This window comes from Anser anser, assembly GCF_964211835.1.
Source record: "Anser anser genome assembly, chromosome: 1".
Taxonomy (NCBI): domain Eukaryota; kingdom Metazoa; phylum Chordata; class Aves; order Anseriformes; family Anatidae; genus Anser; species Anser anser.
In genome coordinates, this window is record NC_139720.1 from 144,417,524 (window position 1) to 144,432,777 (window position 15,254).

A 15,254-nucleotide genomic window follows, 5' to 3' on the forward strand; every position below is an offset into this window, starting at 1 on the left:
GGCTCATCTGCCATAATATTGTAATTAGCATCTTTTAAAAAGGTACTAAGCTATAATCCATCACATTATTCAACACATTATTTATTCCCCTACCATTTTTGAAGGGCAACTATAGGACTTGAAGTGCTTTAGGCAAATTCTGTATTGTTGACTGAATTCACATTAGAAAAAAAAACTAGTGAGAACAAAAGTCTAGCTACAGAAACATGAATTAAGATTTGTATTTGTACTATTTGTATTTGAAAAAGCACTGACAAACAGAAAGATGACTGCTGAACCTGCAGTGGCTGTAGTGAAGCCTCAATTCTCCCAGCTGCTAGAAAAAGGTCTTTCTAGGATGATCAGAATTACCAACAAGATTGCAAAAAGATTTTTTGTAGAAAGTTACTTTAGCTTTCTGGTCAGGTTTGCGTACAGTTAAACAAGCTTTTTGAAACTAGTGAAAAATGAGAGGCAAAAAAAGAGATACCTATGCAAGATGTGTGTCAATCTAACCAAGGTCTTCACTACCATCAACCATGATTTCTGCAAACTTCAGCTGTCCTGAAAAATTAATAAGTAGCATTCAGTCATTTCATGGTAGCATGGTAGAAAGGCCTCTGTATTCTTCTGACATGATATCCAGCTATGCCATCTCCTTGCACCACTTTGCTTAGCAGCTTTTACTTCACAATAATTCTTGATGTTCAAAAGACAAAGAAACTTTCATGTAATATAGCAGAGAAATTTGCTGTCTGCAGGGGCTATAGATTAAATAACAGGTTAGAGCTACTAATGCTTGACCTCCTTCTTTCCAGTAACACTGGTTGCACAAACAATTCTGCGAATGCAGTATTTTACTGTTTCCAACCCACTGTCATTCTGCACCATTGGAATATATGCATATTTATGCTGATACAAATGGAGACAGCGTGCACCTGTGTGCATGCAACAACAACGCAGTACTCAACTGCAGGAAAAAAACCCATGCCCTCAAGAACTCTCTTGACTGAGTTAGTTACATGTAGACAGCAAAAGCCACCCCAAACCGGGGAAAATAAAGCAGCTTGTGGAAGACAGGTTTTCCTTGTACAAAATACTACCTGTATCAAGAAGTTACAATTGCTCTTTTGTAAGGATAAATTATAGCTCCTGGATCAAGCGTCTTAATTGAATACCTCGATCTTCCTAACCCCGCTAGTACAAAATGGCAAAATAAATCCTAGAGTTTGTCAGCTACTCAAGAATCAGTAAAGCTTGCAAAGTAGACACCTGAAGGTATCTATGAGACAGAAGTTGGAAAGGAGCAACTATGTGATCAGTTAAAGTACGACAACGAAATTATGCAACAGATGCATGCAAGGCATGTAATTTGGTTGTACTCCATCAGATTTATATTACGTGAGACTACAGTAAAGACTGATGTGCTTGTAGCAAACCTGTAATGACAGCATTAATTATCAGAGGCACATTAGAAAGCACACTCAACATGTTACATTTCCAACTACTGATGCGCTCTGAAAAATTGGACTACCTTGTCAACAGCTAAACCAAATTCAATCATTTTAATATGAGTCAATGGGAGACTATCAATTTAAGCTGGTTAACATCAGCCTGTAGGTACAACTCAGAACCACAACAGGTTTTTTTGCATACAAGCAAATAGCTTTCTGTTTTTCAGCCATAGCATTAACCCAAAGTAACTGAACACCCTTAAAAGCACAAAGTAAGAAAAAACTTATTCCTGGAAACAGTAATTTCAGGAAGTAAGACATTCAGTGCACATAATGTACATGTAAGCAGAAAGTGACTTATCCTAAAGACAGAAAAATCCTAAAAGCAAGAAAACGTCCGAGGAATGAGGTTACATATGAATTTCAGATAATGAATTGCAGGTAAATCTGTGGGGGAAAAAAACAACCAACAACAAAAAAAACAGACATCTTCCATGCTAATAATCATAAACTGAAATAAATAATTAGAAAATTAATGCCTTTGCATGATGACCTTTAATCACATATTCTGTTCTGACAGAAGAATTCTGGTTTGATTCGTTAGGTTGCAAAGGAAAACTTGGACATAAAGATGCAACACAAAACTGAATTCTGAATTTGCTGAAATGCTTCTCAATACTTCTGTACTTTTTAAGTACTAAGGTAAAACTATCTGCAAATAAAAGGAGGGAAATGCTTTTCTGGCCAAGTATTTTTTTTTTTTTTAAACTTGCAGAGCAGCCTCCCAGCCACTCATTCTACAGAGGAATTAGGGATCGAAATGAAAATCCCTAACATTTTCATTTAATTTAATGACTTCTTTCTTCCAAAGGCACTGAACAAAATTTAAATGTTGAAATATGAACAAAATTACAAACTTCTTAAAATTAAGATATACATATCCTGCCAGACTAATTCATTTTGGAATTACTTCAGCTGGAAGTAATGCAACAGATGCCATTTTGAGGGCAATGAAATACTCTAAAGTAGCTGAAAATAGAAAAAGACTCATTTTAGCTCTGCATGTAGGTTTCCTGCAAACTACAGATAGTTTCAAAAAAGAAAATAACCATCAAAGATTCATTCACCTGCTTGGTGAATTTTTCTCATGTTCTAAAACATTACTCAGGAATAAAATGATTATTCCTTTATATTACAGAGATTTAATGCTACTTTATCCAAGTTTCAGTCTCTAAATCACAGATAGGAACAAATCCAGTAGCATATGTATTACGATATAAACACAAGGTAGAAGGAAAGGAATACAAATCTCAGTAACCAAAGATCTAAGATCACTCCCATTTTTGAAAAGGGTAGAAAGGAGAACCCAGGTTACTACAGACTGGTGAGCCTCACCTCTGTACCTGGAAAGATCATGGAACAGAGCCTCCTGGAAGCAATGTTAAGGCACATGCAAGACCAGGCGGTGATCCAAGGCAGCCAGTATGACTTCACCAAGAGCAAATCACGCCTGACCCCTCTGGTGGCCTTCTGCGATGGAGTGACTGCATCAGTTGACAAGGGAAGGTTGACCCATGTCATCTACCTGGACTTCTGTAGGGCCTTTGACATGGCCCCACACGACATCCTGATCTCCAAATTTGAGACAGATAGATGTGAAGAGTGGACCATTCCACCAGTAAGGATTTGGCTTGCAGATAACACCATGCCGAGTGATGCAGTCGATACAAGAGAAGGGATGCCATCCAAAGGGATGGGACAAGCTAGAAAAGTGGGCCCATGGGAACCTAATGAGGATTCAAGTCCAAGTGCAAGGTGCTGCACTTGGGTTGGGGCAATCCTGGACATGATTAAAGACTGTGAGAAGAACTTGTTGAGAGCTGCCCTGCAGAGAGGCTTGGGAGTTCTGGTGGGCAAAAGGTTTGACATTAGCCAGCAGTGCAGGCTTGCAGCCCAGAAGGCCAACTGCATCCTGGGTTGCATCAACAGGCGAGTGGCCAGCAGGTCAAGGGAGGTGATAGTCCCCCCTCTAGTCTGCCCTTGTGAGGCCCCACCTGGAGTGCTGCATCCAAGTCTGAGGTCCTGAGCACAAGATAGATATAGACCTGTTAGAAAGGGTCCAGAGGAGGGCCATGAAGATGATCAAGGGGCTGGAGCACCTCTCCCATGAAGAAAGGAGAGCTGGGGATGTTCGGCCTGAAGACAAGAGGGCTCTGCAGAGGCCCCATAAAAAAGAGGCTTATAAAAAAAAAAGAAGCCCCATAAAGAGGCTTATAAAAAAAGATGGAAAGCAACTCTTTGCTCAGGCAGATAATGATAGGACGGGGGGAATGCTTTTAAACTTAAAAGAGGGAAGATTTAAATTACAGGTTAGGATGAAATTTTTCACTCAGAGGGTGGTGAGGCCCTGGCACAGGCTGCCCAGAGAAGCTGTGGGTGCCCCATCCCTGGAGGTGCTCAAGGCCAGGCTGGATGGGGCTTTGGGCAGCCTGAACTAGTGGGTGGCATCCTTGTCCATGTGGGGAGCAGGAGGGCATTGGGACTAGATACCTTTAAGGTCCCTTCCAACCCAAACCATTCTACGATAAGATACTTTTCATTCTACGATAAGATACTTTTTTGCTGCACAAAGATCTTAACTATTCAGTTACACACCAGTACAAGCCTGGAACTACCATGTACTTGGCTTAGATTTCCCATCACTTAACTTCAAAGTTGTAATACTGTGGAGTTTAAGACACAGTGAGAATTCCCAATAAAAAGTCAAACTTAAAAATTCTGACTGGAAGTATACTTTTTTTTTTTAAACAGCAATAGCAACTAACAACTGAACCTAGAATAAGCACCGCAGTGTTTTTTCTATCGCTAGTTTATTGGTTTTGTTTAGTTATACGCAAGAGGAAAAAAATACCAAAAACAAAAGAGCAGCATTCAACCCTGAAAATGTCATAGCTATTACAAACAAACAAATTCAGTAGCACATCTATTTCCTCAGGCCGAAACCGTAACAGGTACTAGTTAGAATTCTTTTCAAAGTAAATCCCTCTCCCACCTTCTACAGTCACTTGACCATCAGCATACACAGCCCCCACCATAGGTATACATTTTCATGAAAATTAAAGGACAGACCTGAAATTTCTCTTTTGGAATATTTCTTCGAGCTCCTTTTGCTAGAACAAGGGCTTCTTCCACTCTGTGACTAGCTAGAAGATCCTGAATCTGTTTCTCCAAAGGCAGAGGCACCAAGATATACACACACTTACTGGTAGCAACAATCACCTTTCCTGGACAGAGCAAACAGACATATTCAGTTTATAATCTCTGCAGGAAAAAAAAAAACGATTTTTAGAAATAAGCTTTAATATTTACTATCTAAGACAGAAGAATCTAAACAGGGTTAAAGTTTTAAAACTTGCATTTCTTGTTACTATATTCACCAGGTAGTACAGTTTACCTGTAAAATGCCCCTCATATGAAGATAATGATTAATTTTATTTATTTACAGCAGATTTTGTTCCACTCTAAGTAAATGAACAGCTCATCATAAGAGATGATAGCCAAAGTTGCACAGGTCACCACTGTAAAACTATTGCCCAGATTCAAGACAACAGAGACTTGTAGCTAGCAGTTTATTTCCTCAGGCTTACATTAGGAAATTGTAAGCTGTACTTCAAAAGGTAACTAGTAACACACAGTTCACAGTACTAGAGTTTGTAACTCCCCTAGAAAAAAGAAAAAGAGAAGTGATGCAATGTATTCCACACTTAAATAGTCTTTAACTGAAAAACAGATCATAATTTTTGTATTTCTGTTTAAAAGTTCTTTATAAAATACCTACTTCTGAACCTCTAACAGATATTTCAGATAGCAGTCCAAAAGCACAATTGTAAGATGTTAAAACTGCCAGGAAAAGTAGCAGACTGATATTTGTAGCTCACAATTATAGACTCATAACATCAAGCTAATGCTGTTCCTTCACACAACATAAAGCTAATAGTGTAATACAGTAAAGAAAATAAATTGTAAGAAAAAGCTCTAGGCCCACACACTCCTATTTGACAAAGGACTCGACAATTGGAGCACATTCAACAAGCATACATTTTGCTAGAAGTGTTGAATTTTGGATGACAATTTTCCTACCATAGGCTGCAGGAATCTAATCAAAAGTATTTGCAAAGGAAAAGTTACAATGGTTAACATGCTTGCTAGATATTTTGTTTAAAAAGAACAAATGGAAGTAACTGTGCCCACACTGGTGACTGTTCCAGAATTACTGATACAAAAAAGCATCCTTTTGAATACCTTCAAAGTCCTGTAGAATGTGTCCTTCTTTAAAAGGTAAGGTTTGCTTTTGCTGCTGGTCAAGCATGCTGTGCACTGTAATGAACTCTTCATCTAGAGCAACAACGTAGGGAAAGCACAAAGCTGCTCCGATCACGTTCTCGGACCAGTGCACGGGGGCACGCTGTGAAATGCCATCTACAGTCGCAAACATGCCTACAAAAAAAAGAAAAAAAGCTTGAGGGTTGCACTAATCAAAGACTATTCCCTCCCCTTCCCAGCATGGATACCAGGGTATAGAAATAACATGCCCAAAAGAACAGATGCAGTATCAGATAACACAACGACAGTGCATCATAGCTCCCTGGATCTTACACACCTGTTGGTTTGTTCTGTTCAAAGTTTTTCTTTATCCTTCACCCACAGAAGCAAACACCATGAGAAATGAAAAGAGAGGAATACTGAAAAGGCCTAACAAGAACTATTCGAGTTATTTAAAAAAAACCCTAACATTAAAGAATTATGCCATGTTCAAAATCATTCAAAACCACAAATATTTAGTGAGATCCAATATTCAAACAATACAAACAATATTGTCTTAAGAGCTGCAGGCCTGCACTGCCTGACCTATCCTGCAATATAGGCATATTTATTCTTTGCCATGTCATATGTCTGAAGAGGATTTTAATATATAGACAATTATTTACTTCATCACTTTTGCCACTGCAAAATTTTCAGAGAATGAGAGTCAAGTTCCTTCCTGTAAGGTGTAATCAATCATTTGAAAAAAATTCTGAGATTATGCATAAAACATTTTCACAAAAGCCAAGCACAGATTAGACTTAAATATCATAAAATCACAGAATCATTAAGGTTGGAAAAGACCTCCAGGATCACCCGGTCCAACCATCCCCCTGCCACCAATGTCACCCACTAAACCATGTCCCTAAGCACCAGGCCCAACCTCTCCTTGAACACCTCCAGGGACGGTGACCCCACCACCTCCCTGGGCAACCCGTCCCAGTGCCTGACTGCTCTTTCTGAGAAGAAATGTCTCCTCATTTCCAGCCTGAACCTCCCCTGGTGCAACTTGAGGCCATTCCCTCTAGTCCTATCGCTAGCTATCTGCGAGGCTGACCCCCATCTCCCCACAAGTTCCAACAATGCCTTCAATGTAACAAGATTAAATCCTATATCTTCAGTTAATTTGTTTTTCTCTGCCGCTGTCTTCCTGTCTATTCTCTTCTACCAAGTTTGACTTGCTTTTGAACAATGTGTCTTTCTATTTCTTGTACTTGGTATTCCCCAATTCTATTTCCTGAGACTTTTCTAGCATTAACCGAAGAAAAATTCCTGTCTGAATTTTCAAACATTGTTCAGCAATTCTGACAGCGAGCCATCCTGAAGCATGATGTCGATTCCAGTTTTAAACATGAACAAATACCACCTAAAATCAGTACTTTTTACACTAAAAGATGTGACTATGGAAATTGTTCTACAGCAGGAATGAGCCACTTGACAGCTGGCAGAATGAGTCTGAGCTCTAAAGAACAGAGATTAAAAGATTATGTTATTCAATTTACAAAAGCTCTTCCAAACAGCGGATAATGAGGTAAGGCTAGCTGGGTAGGAGGGCCATATTGAAGGGGAAGTAAAAAAAAAAAGATGTGGTTGTACATGGTTACAGCACTCTGGTATAAAATTAAGATTCTGGATCCTTCAGAACAGCTTTGAAATGACCAGACCCTTCCTTTGAGTAGGGGTGCTAGACAAAGACATCATTTCACACCTATTAGCAAACAATGTTATTTACTTTTACACTATAATGATTCAGCTTTTTTATCAGAGCACCTTGCAGGAAATACCATAATATGCAATCCGAATTTACTCTATAGATCTCAATAACCTTGTGGATCAGAAGTGAAATATGACACAAGGCTGACTGTGCTACCCATTTTTAATGCCTTCCAGTTACTCCAACTCTCACCTAAGGATAACAATAAACACTACAACTATAAAAAGGCTGTGGTGTCTGGCTAAGTGCAGGAATATAATTGATGAAAGATGAAGTCACTGATTAATTTCATATTAAAAATGCACATGCTATCCAAAGGTTACAAGAGCTACCCAAAAATGCAATGACGCTGTTTTAGCACTAAGAGATCTAGAAGTTTGTAGAATAACAGAATCGAAGAAAAACGTAAGTTCTTCTGGAGGACATCCAGTCCAACCCTCCAGGCTCAAAGCAGGATCAGGTTACTAAATCAGAGCAGGTTACTCAGGGCTCTGTACAATAGACTGCGTAGGGTTTTTGTTTGTTCGTTTTTCAAACAAAAAAGTTTCTTAGCAAAAATATCTGGAAAAAGTGAAATAAGGAAAGCAGCATTAGTCTTGTTTAAAAAACTAATATGAGAACTTTTGGTTATCAAAGTTGACAGTATGAGGAATACTAGAAGTGGTTGCAAACAGGAAGGGGACGTGTTTGTTACCATTGACCACCCTGCTTCATGCAGTATCATCAACTGTGAGAAGACCCCACACACAACCTTTTATCAATCGTTCTGCTTAGCACACATGCCTGCTGTAAGTCACAAGGCTCAGTTGTCCGTTTGTAGGCTACTCAGGCACTACACAACTGCTCAAACCACACACTGCTGATAAGAGTTTATGCTGGAAAAGCAAAAGGAATAAACTAAAGTTAAGTACTTAAAATTTGTGTTTTGCCTATTAAAGTCATGGAATAGTTGAACTTGGAAGGGGTCTCTGGAGATCGCCCAGTTTAATCTCCCAGCTAAAGCAGGTTCAACTAGGTTGCTCCAGACCTCATCCAGACAGATTTAAGTACCTCTGAGAACAGACTCCACATCCTCTTCTAGTTCCACAGTGTGACCACAATCAAAATGAGGGTGATTTTCTTATGTTTCCATGGAATTTCCTGTATTTTAATTTGTACCCGTTATCTCGGGTAACCCGTTAGCACTCCCCTCATGACACTGACCACCACCCTTCAAGCACTCATGGGTGCATCCCATCAGGTCCTGTGGATTTGTCTGCCCATTTTATTTACTGTTTCATAACTTAGTTCTTCTCTACTGCCGTCTTTGTTGCTCCAGATTTTCCCAGTGGACCCAGGAGCTGAGGATTCCAGAAACACAGTCAGGCTCACGGATCTGCAGGGTCCTAGAAAAAGGATTCACTTTCCTTTTTGTCTTCTCCGATGCTGTGCTGTCTGTGGATCATATCCTACATCATCTTTACATGGCAATGCAAATTCCCAACCAAGCACGCATCACCTGAATGCAAGGACAGTATTTCCAGCTGCCCCAGTCTCAGCTCTCTGCAGCCTCAGACCTGGGGAGTTGCATCCTCCCCTTGGGAGCTCAGCGCATCAAGACCAGTCATGTTCCATGGGTAGCTGCTCCAGTGGGTGCTAGGAATGCACACCCTGCACCAGTATACAAGAACAGTTTGTTGAAACTTATCAAATAAATGAAGCTACAGGAAATCTGATGAGAAACATTGAACAAAAGCCTCATGAAACGAGAAACTGAATTTTGGTAAGCATAGTTTCATACCTATCAGAATTCAATTCTGATTCATACATATGAGAATTCAATTTTGACTCATACATATCAGAATTCAATTCTGATTTTCAAGTCTGAATGAACTAATTACTGGTCTGAATGAAGACACACCAAAAATTAAGTTCCCGCTCCCTTCGAAAGAATGAACTATACGCTAACTGCAAGTAGAATCAAAGTCCTGAATGGCTAAATCTATCGATCAACTATGAACAGTTCTGATTTCTTTACCTTTGTTTCAAAGGAAATATGCTAGATGCCCAAGAAACTCAAAGATGCTTTACTTATGATTACCATTTCAAGCGGTTGCTTGCCACCATTCTTAACTCCAGTCTTTAATCAAAACGAAATTAATCTAGTAGATACACATCACTTCAAACACTATAAAGCCAAATATATTAACGTAGAATATTTCCACCTCAGTAACAAGAAGTTGAATTTAATCTAGATGCTCTACCAAATGCCAAATGAATGCGTATTAACAAGATGTAGAAAAGCAAACCAAAATTAGAATTTAAGATTCACATCAAGCCTTTTCAAGTCCATTCACTTAACAGAAAGAGCCTGCCACAAATGCCAAGATGCCAATGATGTTTTATAAAGGTGCTCACATACATTCTCAACTGCAAAGAGACTATTGCTAAAGACACCAAGAATTTTACTGAGGAAAAACATCAAGGTGGATGATAGCAAACAAATCTACAGTGAGGATGGAATGGAAAACAGATGATTAAAAAATATCACAAACTGAATTTGGCAAGGAAGTACTATACGATCAGTGGCAAGCACTCTTAGTAAGGTGTCTAAGACAGCACAAGTTAGGCTTTGTCTGCATCACAGGAAAAGAGAAAGTTTACAGCACATCTAGAACTACAGAAGTGTAGATTTCTGTAGAAGAAGTGTAGAAGAGTGCTTAAGGTATCACGTACCTGGTATTTTAACCTCAGGACAATCTACTTACACAAACACGTTGGATTTTATAAATAAAGGTCTTTACTGTGTAACTCTCTTCCAGGACAACAGATAAAAACAAAAGTCTAACTAAATATAATTCTGCTTTCTATTTTGTGAGAATGTATCTAATCTTCTAAAAAATGAAAACAAAGCAATTGAACAGAATCTGATTTCATTCCTAAAAAAAAAAATAGATTAAAGTAAGAATCGTGTCTCCCTAGAAATACACCAAAAAGGAATACCTTCAGACAATCCATTCATTACTTTTAACTTTCACAGCACTACTAAACTGGTTAACATCCACAAATTCACATCCACATTCAAAACAACAAACAGTTCTAATATAAAGCATGTAACCAAGATGATTTAGAAAAGTCTTCAGTCTAAAAAAAACAAGTTCATCTTGGAACATCTTTAATTTGCATAAGCTGATATTCTAATGCACCCCTACTACTTTCAGGGAAAAACTCTGAGTTGATGTATATTTGGTCACAAGGTGAAAATAATATAAACACCTGATCTCATCCTTGATTTCCTTTGGAATTTATTAAAAAACACCATGCAGATCCCTGAATTACAGACCTAAATATTTCAGATCTCTTTGCATCATGTTATTCCTAGTGTGTTATGAAAGACAAACTGTACCTCTTAAATGTAGGATCATACAGCAAACAGCATGAAAGCATTCTGCATTTGGTCATATCTGGGATATCGCAGCTTTCCCAAAAAAAGCTCAAGATTACTGAACTTACAGCATGTTGTTGATTTAGACAGATTGCAGCAGCATTAGTCCTTACAAACATCCATTAGATGAGAGTATTATCTCTCATGATCTAACTTCATTTCTGCAATACTTAATCATTTTCTGTAATGCAGAGCTGAAAACTACTTAAAAAAAAAAGCAAATGAGAGAATCAGCACTGTCTCTGGTCACAAGATCTACAGTTAAGAGAGCTTACTTCTGCAGGAGTTGGGATGCAGCTTAGTTCCGTAACGTTTCTTATTAGTGCTGCATAAAACATACCTATTTGTGAGTCTGCTACAGCCTCTGAAAGGGAGTTTGTACAGACTCTGAGTAACAGCTGAGGAAAAAATAGCTTGCCTACATTAAGTTAAAAAGAAGTCATAGCAACATGGGGCTCTTCAAACTCACTGCAGCTAGTCACTGCAGACAGGCTATCAGCCTTTGAAACTTCACTTGGTACCAACCAAGTTTTATTCACTCTGGCCTGCAGGACACTACTTACCTTGTTATCTGTCTGTACAGACATAAAGCTTTCTACAGGCAGGATTAAAATACAAATAACCTGATTTGTGCGCATTAAGGCGGCAGGAGAGCAGTAACATTTAGTATTAATAATATATCATCTATTTTTGTATCACAACATTCCAACACAGAACTGTGAAGAAAAATATCGTGATTCTGTAAAATACTAGGAGTTACTTAAGTTTTCCTTCTCAAGTCCAAAAAAAGAGAAGAATAACCTTAGTCTCACCTAGCCCTCCAGGACCAGCCAACAGAAACTCTTGCCTGCCAATCCTCTTCACAATCGGCCGTTTCTCATCGCTACTGAAAGGAAATAGATCCTGAGAGACGCCAGTATTATAATTCAAAATGATATACTGTGTAGTAAGTGCAAGACACAAGTAATAGCCATCTACAGCCACGGCACAGGGTTGCTCTGGAGTAAACACTTCCTTCACGATCTGGACTCTGTCTTCAAACACCATGAACATCTGAATGGTCCGTCGCTTGACCGAGATAATGCAGACTTCGACGCAGAAAGGGTCCCCACTCACAGGGTTTTCATTTAACGTGAACGTCACAGCTCCTTTGATTCTAGCACCAGTGGGGACAGGTTCCAAGTTCATCATATTAACTAGTGTTATCGTGTTGTCACAGAGCACAAGAAGCCTGGTGAGTGCAGATGCCGCTTTCAACTCATTCACTGGCTTCTTGAAGCCCAGGTATTTATGCAGTTGCTTGGTGGCAGCAAAAGATATTTTTCCAGCTGTCGATAGCTTTTCATCCAGCAGAAAGTGATAGATAAAGCAGTCGTTGGTTCCAATATAGAGGTTCTTTCCACAACACTCGATGCATTCGATGTTGATGTGATTTTTGTCTCCCATTAACACCTCCCGCTCGACAGCAGAAACGAGCTTGAAAGCTTTAACACTCATTGTGTCTTCCGGGTGATCTGAGTAAAGAAGAAAAAAAGTTATCAAATCACCACCATCAAATATCAGAGGTAGCCATTTAACATTAAGCAGCACAAAAACTTCACAGTTGCTTTTTCTTTCAACGGGCTATATTCTTGTTTCCAGCCAGATTACACGAACCAGAATGAGCACGTTAGTAGCCACAGAACTGACTCAAACTGACTTTTCGCTTCAAGTCTGTTCTGAAGTAGATTCACAGTAGCACCCAGATATTTTGAAAGTAATGCTTCTTCCGCATAGAACAAGCCCATTGCTGGCTCTCTAATACTTTGGCACTGCATGCAGTTCTTCCTAGTGGATTACAAACACCTTCTCTACGTGAAAAGATACAGGCTCTCAGACTTCTAGAGTAGCTACAAGGCTTTGAGTGCTACAAGTTAACATCTCATGTTGCTTTACATTCTATTTGACAAAATTTACTCCTATTAGTACCTCTTCTAGTGAAATAGCATAGGCAGATTCCATTTAACACATTTTCCATTCCTTACTTTCCAACAGTAAGAAGTGAAATTAACTTTCAAGCTACTGATAAATAATTCATGAAAATCACCTAAGTGATTTTTTTGGGGTAATATCATCAAGCATCAGTTTTAGAGATGTGTGAGTAGCACTAAATACCAAACTATGCACTGGCAAGTATTAGGCATGGTCAAACAGCTGACTTGGAAATATGACCAATACAGCACTCATTAAGCCCAAGAAACACTGAAATTAGAGGAGTTTCTGTTCACTACTACCACAACCATTCCGAAAAGATTGTTTCTAAGTGCTAAGCAGCACTTATAATATTCACATTCTGCAAACTACACCTTCCCTTTTACAATCAAGCACTGCCAAGGCACAGATCCAATTCACGAAGCGATTATCAGTGTTTAGAAACCAGTTGATGTAATTTTGCTGTACTCCAGACTTGTCTTTTATATGGAACAGGCAGACACCTGTGCTGAGTGATCCGAAGAATAGACGAAGAGCTGCTGACCTAAATTAGTCACCCTTCACTGTGTCATGACTGCTCCATAACAACCACTTATCCACTCAAGACATTCAGTGTTGGCTTTGAGAAACAACACACACAATTCTCCTACACTGTGGAGATATAAAACGTCAAATGAGAATTCTGTGGACCAAAATGCTCCTGTAATCACCCTGAAATTAAACACAAATAATAAAAATGAATTCTGTTTCAAACCACTACATCTAAAAGCAAAGTTTTGCTCTTATAAGGTAATATTGAAAACCACAGCAAAAATTTCCAAAAATGAATAAGCAAAGGTAAACTACAATTCATGAGTTACCAGTAACTGAAATCAGACCAAAGTAAGAATATATCCAGAAATGGATTACATTAGAATGTAATGTAATCAACAGTGATCTTTTAAGCCAAGCATTTCCTAGTTTTTCCAGAAGTCAAAAAGGATTTTGGATTTGGATTCCCTGACTGTTTCAAACTGCAGCCTCATCTAGGGTTTAAGCTTGTCCTCTGACCTTCAGCTAAGAAAACACGAAAACACCAGAGAAATACCCCAAGGTAAGATGATAGCGAAGGTCTCTGAGCAACACAGCCACGCTGCCCTCCAAAACACAAGACGTTAAGCCAAAGAGGGCAGCCCAAAGGTTGACTACCGAAACAGCTTTTGGTCGTTTGCTTTTCGGAGAGCGTGTGCAGCACGAAGTGCCGGGCTGCGTCCCGGGGAGGACGGGCGGCTTTCCTGCCTGGGAGTTTAAAGTCTGCGTGGGGCAGGGCAGGGCAGGGCAGGCACATCCTCTCCTAACGCCTGCCGTCAGGAGAACCTCGCAGCCCTGCTCTTGGCCAAGCAGCCTTCAAAAGCTTGCAGAATAAGAGCAAATGAAGAATACATAGAACTATTTAATACCTAATTTGAGGGTTTTAAGGTAACGAAGGACGAACCCAACTCCCCGGACACGAAGCCCGAACACACCGGCGGTCTGACGGCCCGGCCCAGCCCGGCAGCCAATAAACCAACCCCCCCCCGGTCACCACACGGCGAGAAAAGCGCTCCCAGGACCCCCGGGGCCAGCCGGCCCGGCCGCCGGTGGCGCAGACCCCCGGTCCTCCGGGTGTTACTCCCCCACCCGCAGCCACACCGGGCCCCGGACGGCTCCCCCCCCCCCCCCACCTGCGAGCGCCGGGCGCCGCCGCTCCGAGAACCGCGGCCGGGCCGGGCCGGGCCGGGCCGGGCCTCGCTGGGGCTCCGCCACCGCCGGCCGCGGGCAGGGGAGGGGCGGGCGCGGAGCTTCCGGTACCGCGCCCCGCCCCGCCCGGCCCCGCCCCGCCGCCTTCCCGTCACGTGGGGCGCGCGGGCGGGCCCCGCCCATCGGGGAGGGGTGCGTCACGTGAGGGGGCGGGAGGACGGCCGTTGGGCGCTGACGGGGCGCGGGGGGGCTTGGGGCGGTCCTGTCAGGGGCTGTGCTGGCGTACGAGGCTAAGCTGAATAAAGAAATAGCGGCGGTGGGGGGTGGGGGGTGCGGGAGGAGGGGAAGGGGAGGACGCGGGGGAATGGGTGGTGTGAGCCAGCAGGAAACAGCCGGGGGGGGCGCTGTGTGGGGGGATGGCACAGGCTGCCCAGAGAAGCTGTGGGTGCCCCATCCCTAGAGGTGCTCAAGGCCAGGCTGGATGGGGCTTTGGGCAGCCTGGTCTGGTGGGAGGTGTCCCTGCCCAGGGCAGGGGGCTGGAATTAGGCGATCTTTAAGGTCCCTTCCAACCCAAACCATTCTGTGGTTCTGTGAACATAAATAAACGTTACACTGCTGGCTTGTACAGTTA

At 41.2% G+C, this 15,254-nt stretch overlaps 1 protein-coding gene across 2 annotated transcripts in view; it reads right to left on the minus strand.

Moving 5' to 3' along the window:
• TGFBRAP1 (transforming growth factor beta receptor associated protein 1) overlaps nt 1-14,878 on the minus strand; it is a 36,614-nt gene extending 21,736 nt beyond the window's left edge. The window contains exons 1-4 of one of the 2 annotated variants that reach the window (XM_083818918.1): nt 14,608-14,878; nt 11,746-12,447; nt 5,736-5,930; nt 4,563-4,717 (exon numbers count right to left, since the gene is read on the minus strand). In XM_083818918.1, the coding sequence (XP_083675044.1) occupies nt 4,563-4,717; nt 5,736-5,930; nt 11,746-12,447; nt 14,608-14,806 (1,251 nt within the window). In that variant the 5' untranslated portion in view covers nt 14,807-14,878. Of the gene's footprint in view, nt 1-4,562; nt 4,718-5,735; nt 5,931-11,745; nt 12,448-14,343; nt 14,498-14,607 lie in introns of those variants that run through there. The other variant, XM_083818919.1, reaches the window with a different exon arrangement.
• Nucleotides 14,879-15,254: the final 376 nt, after the last annotated feature.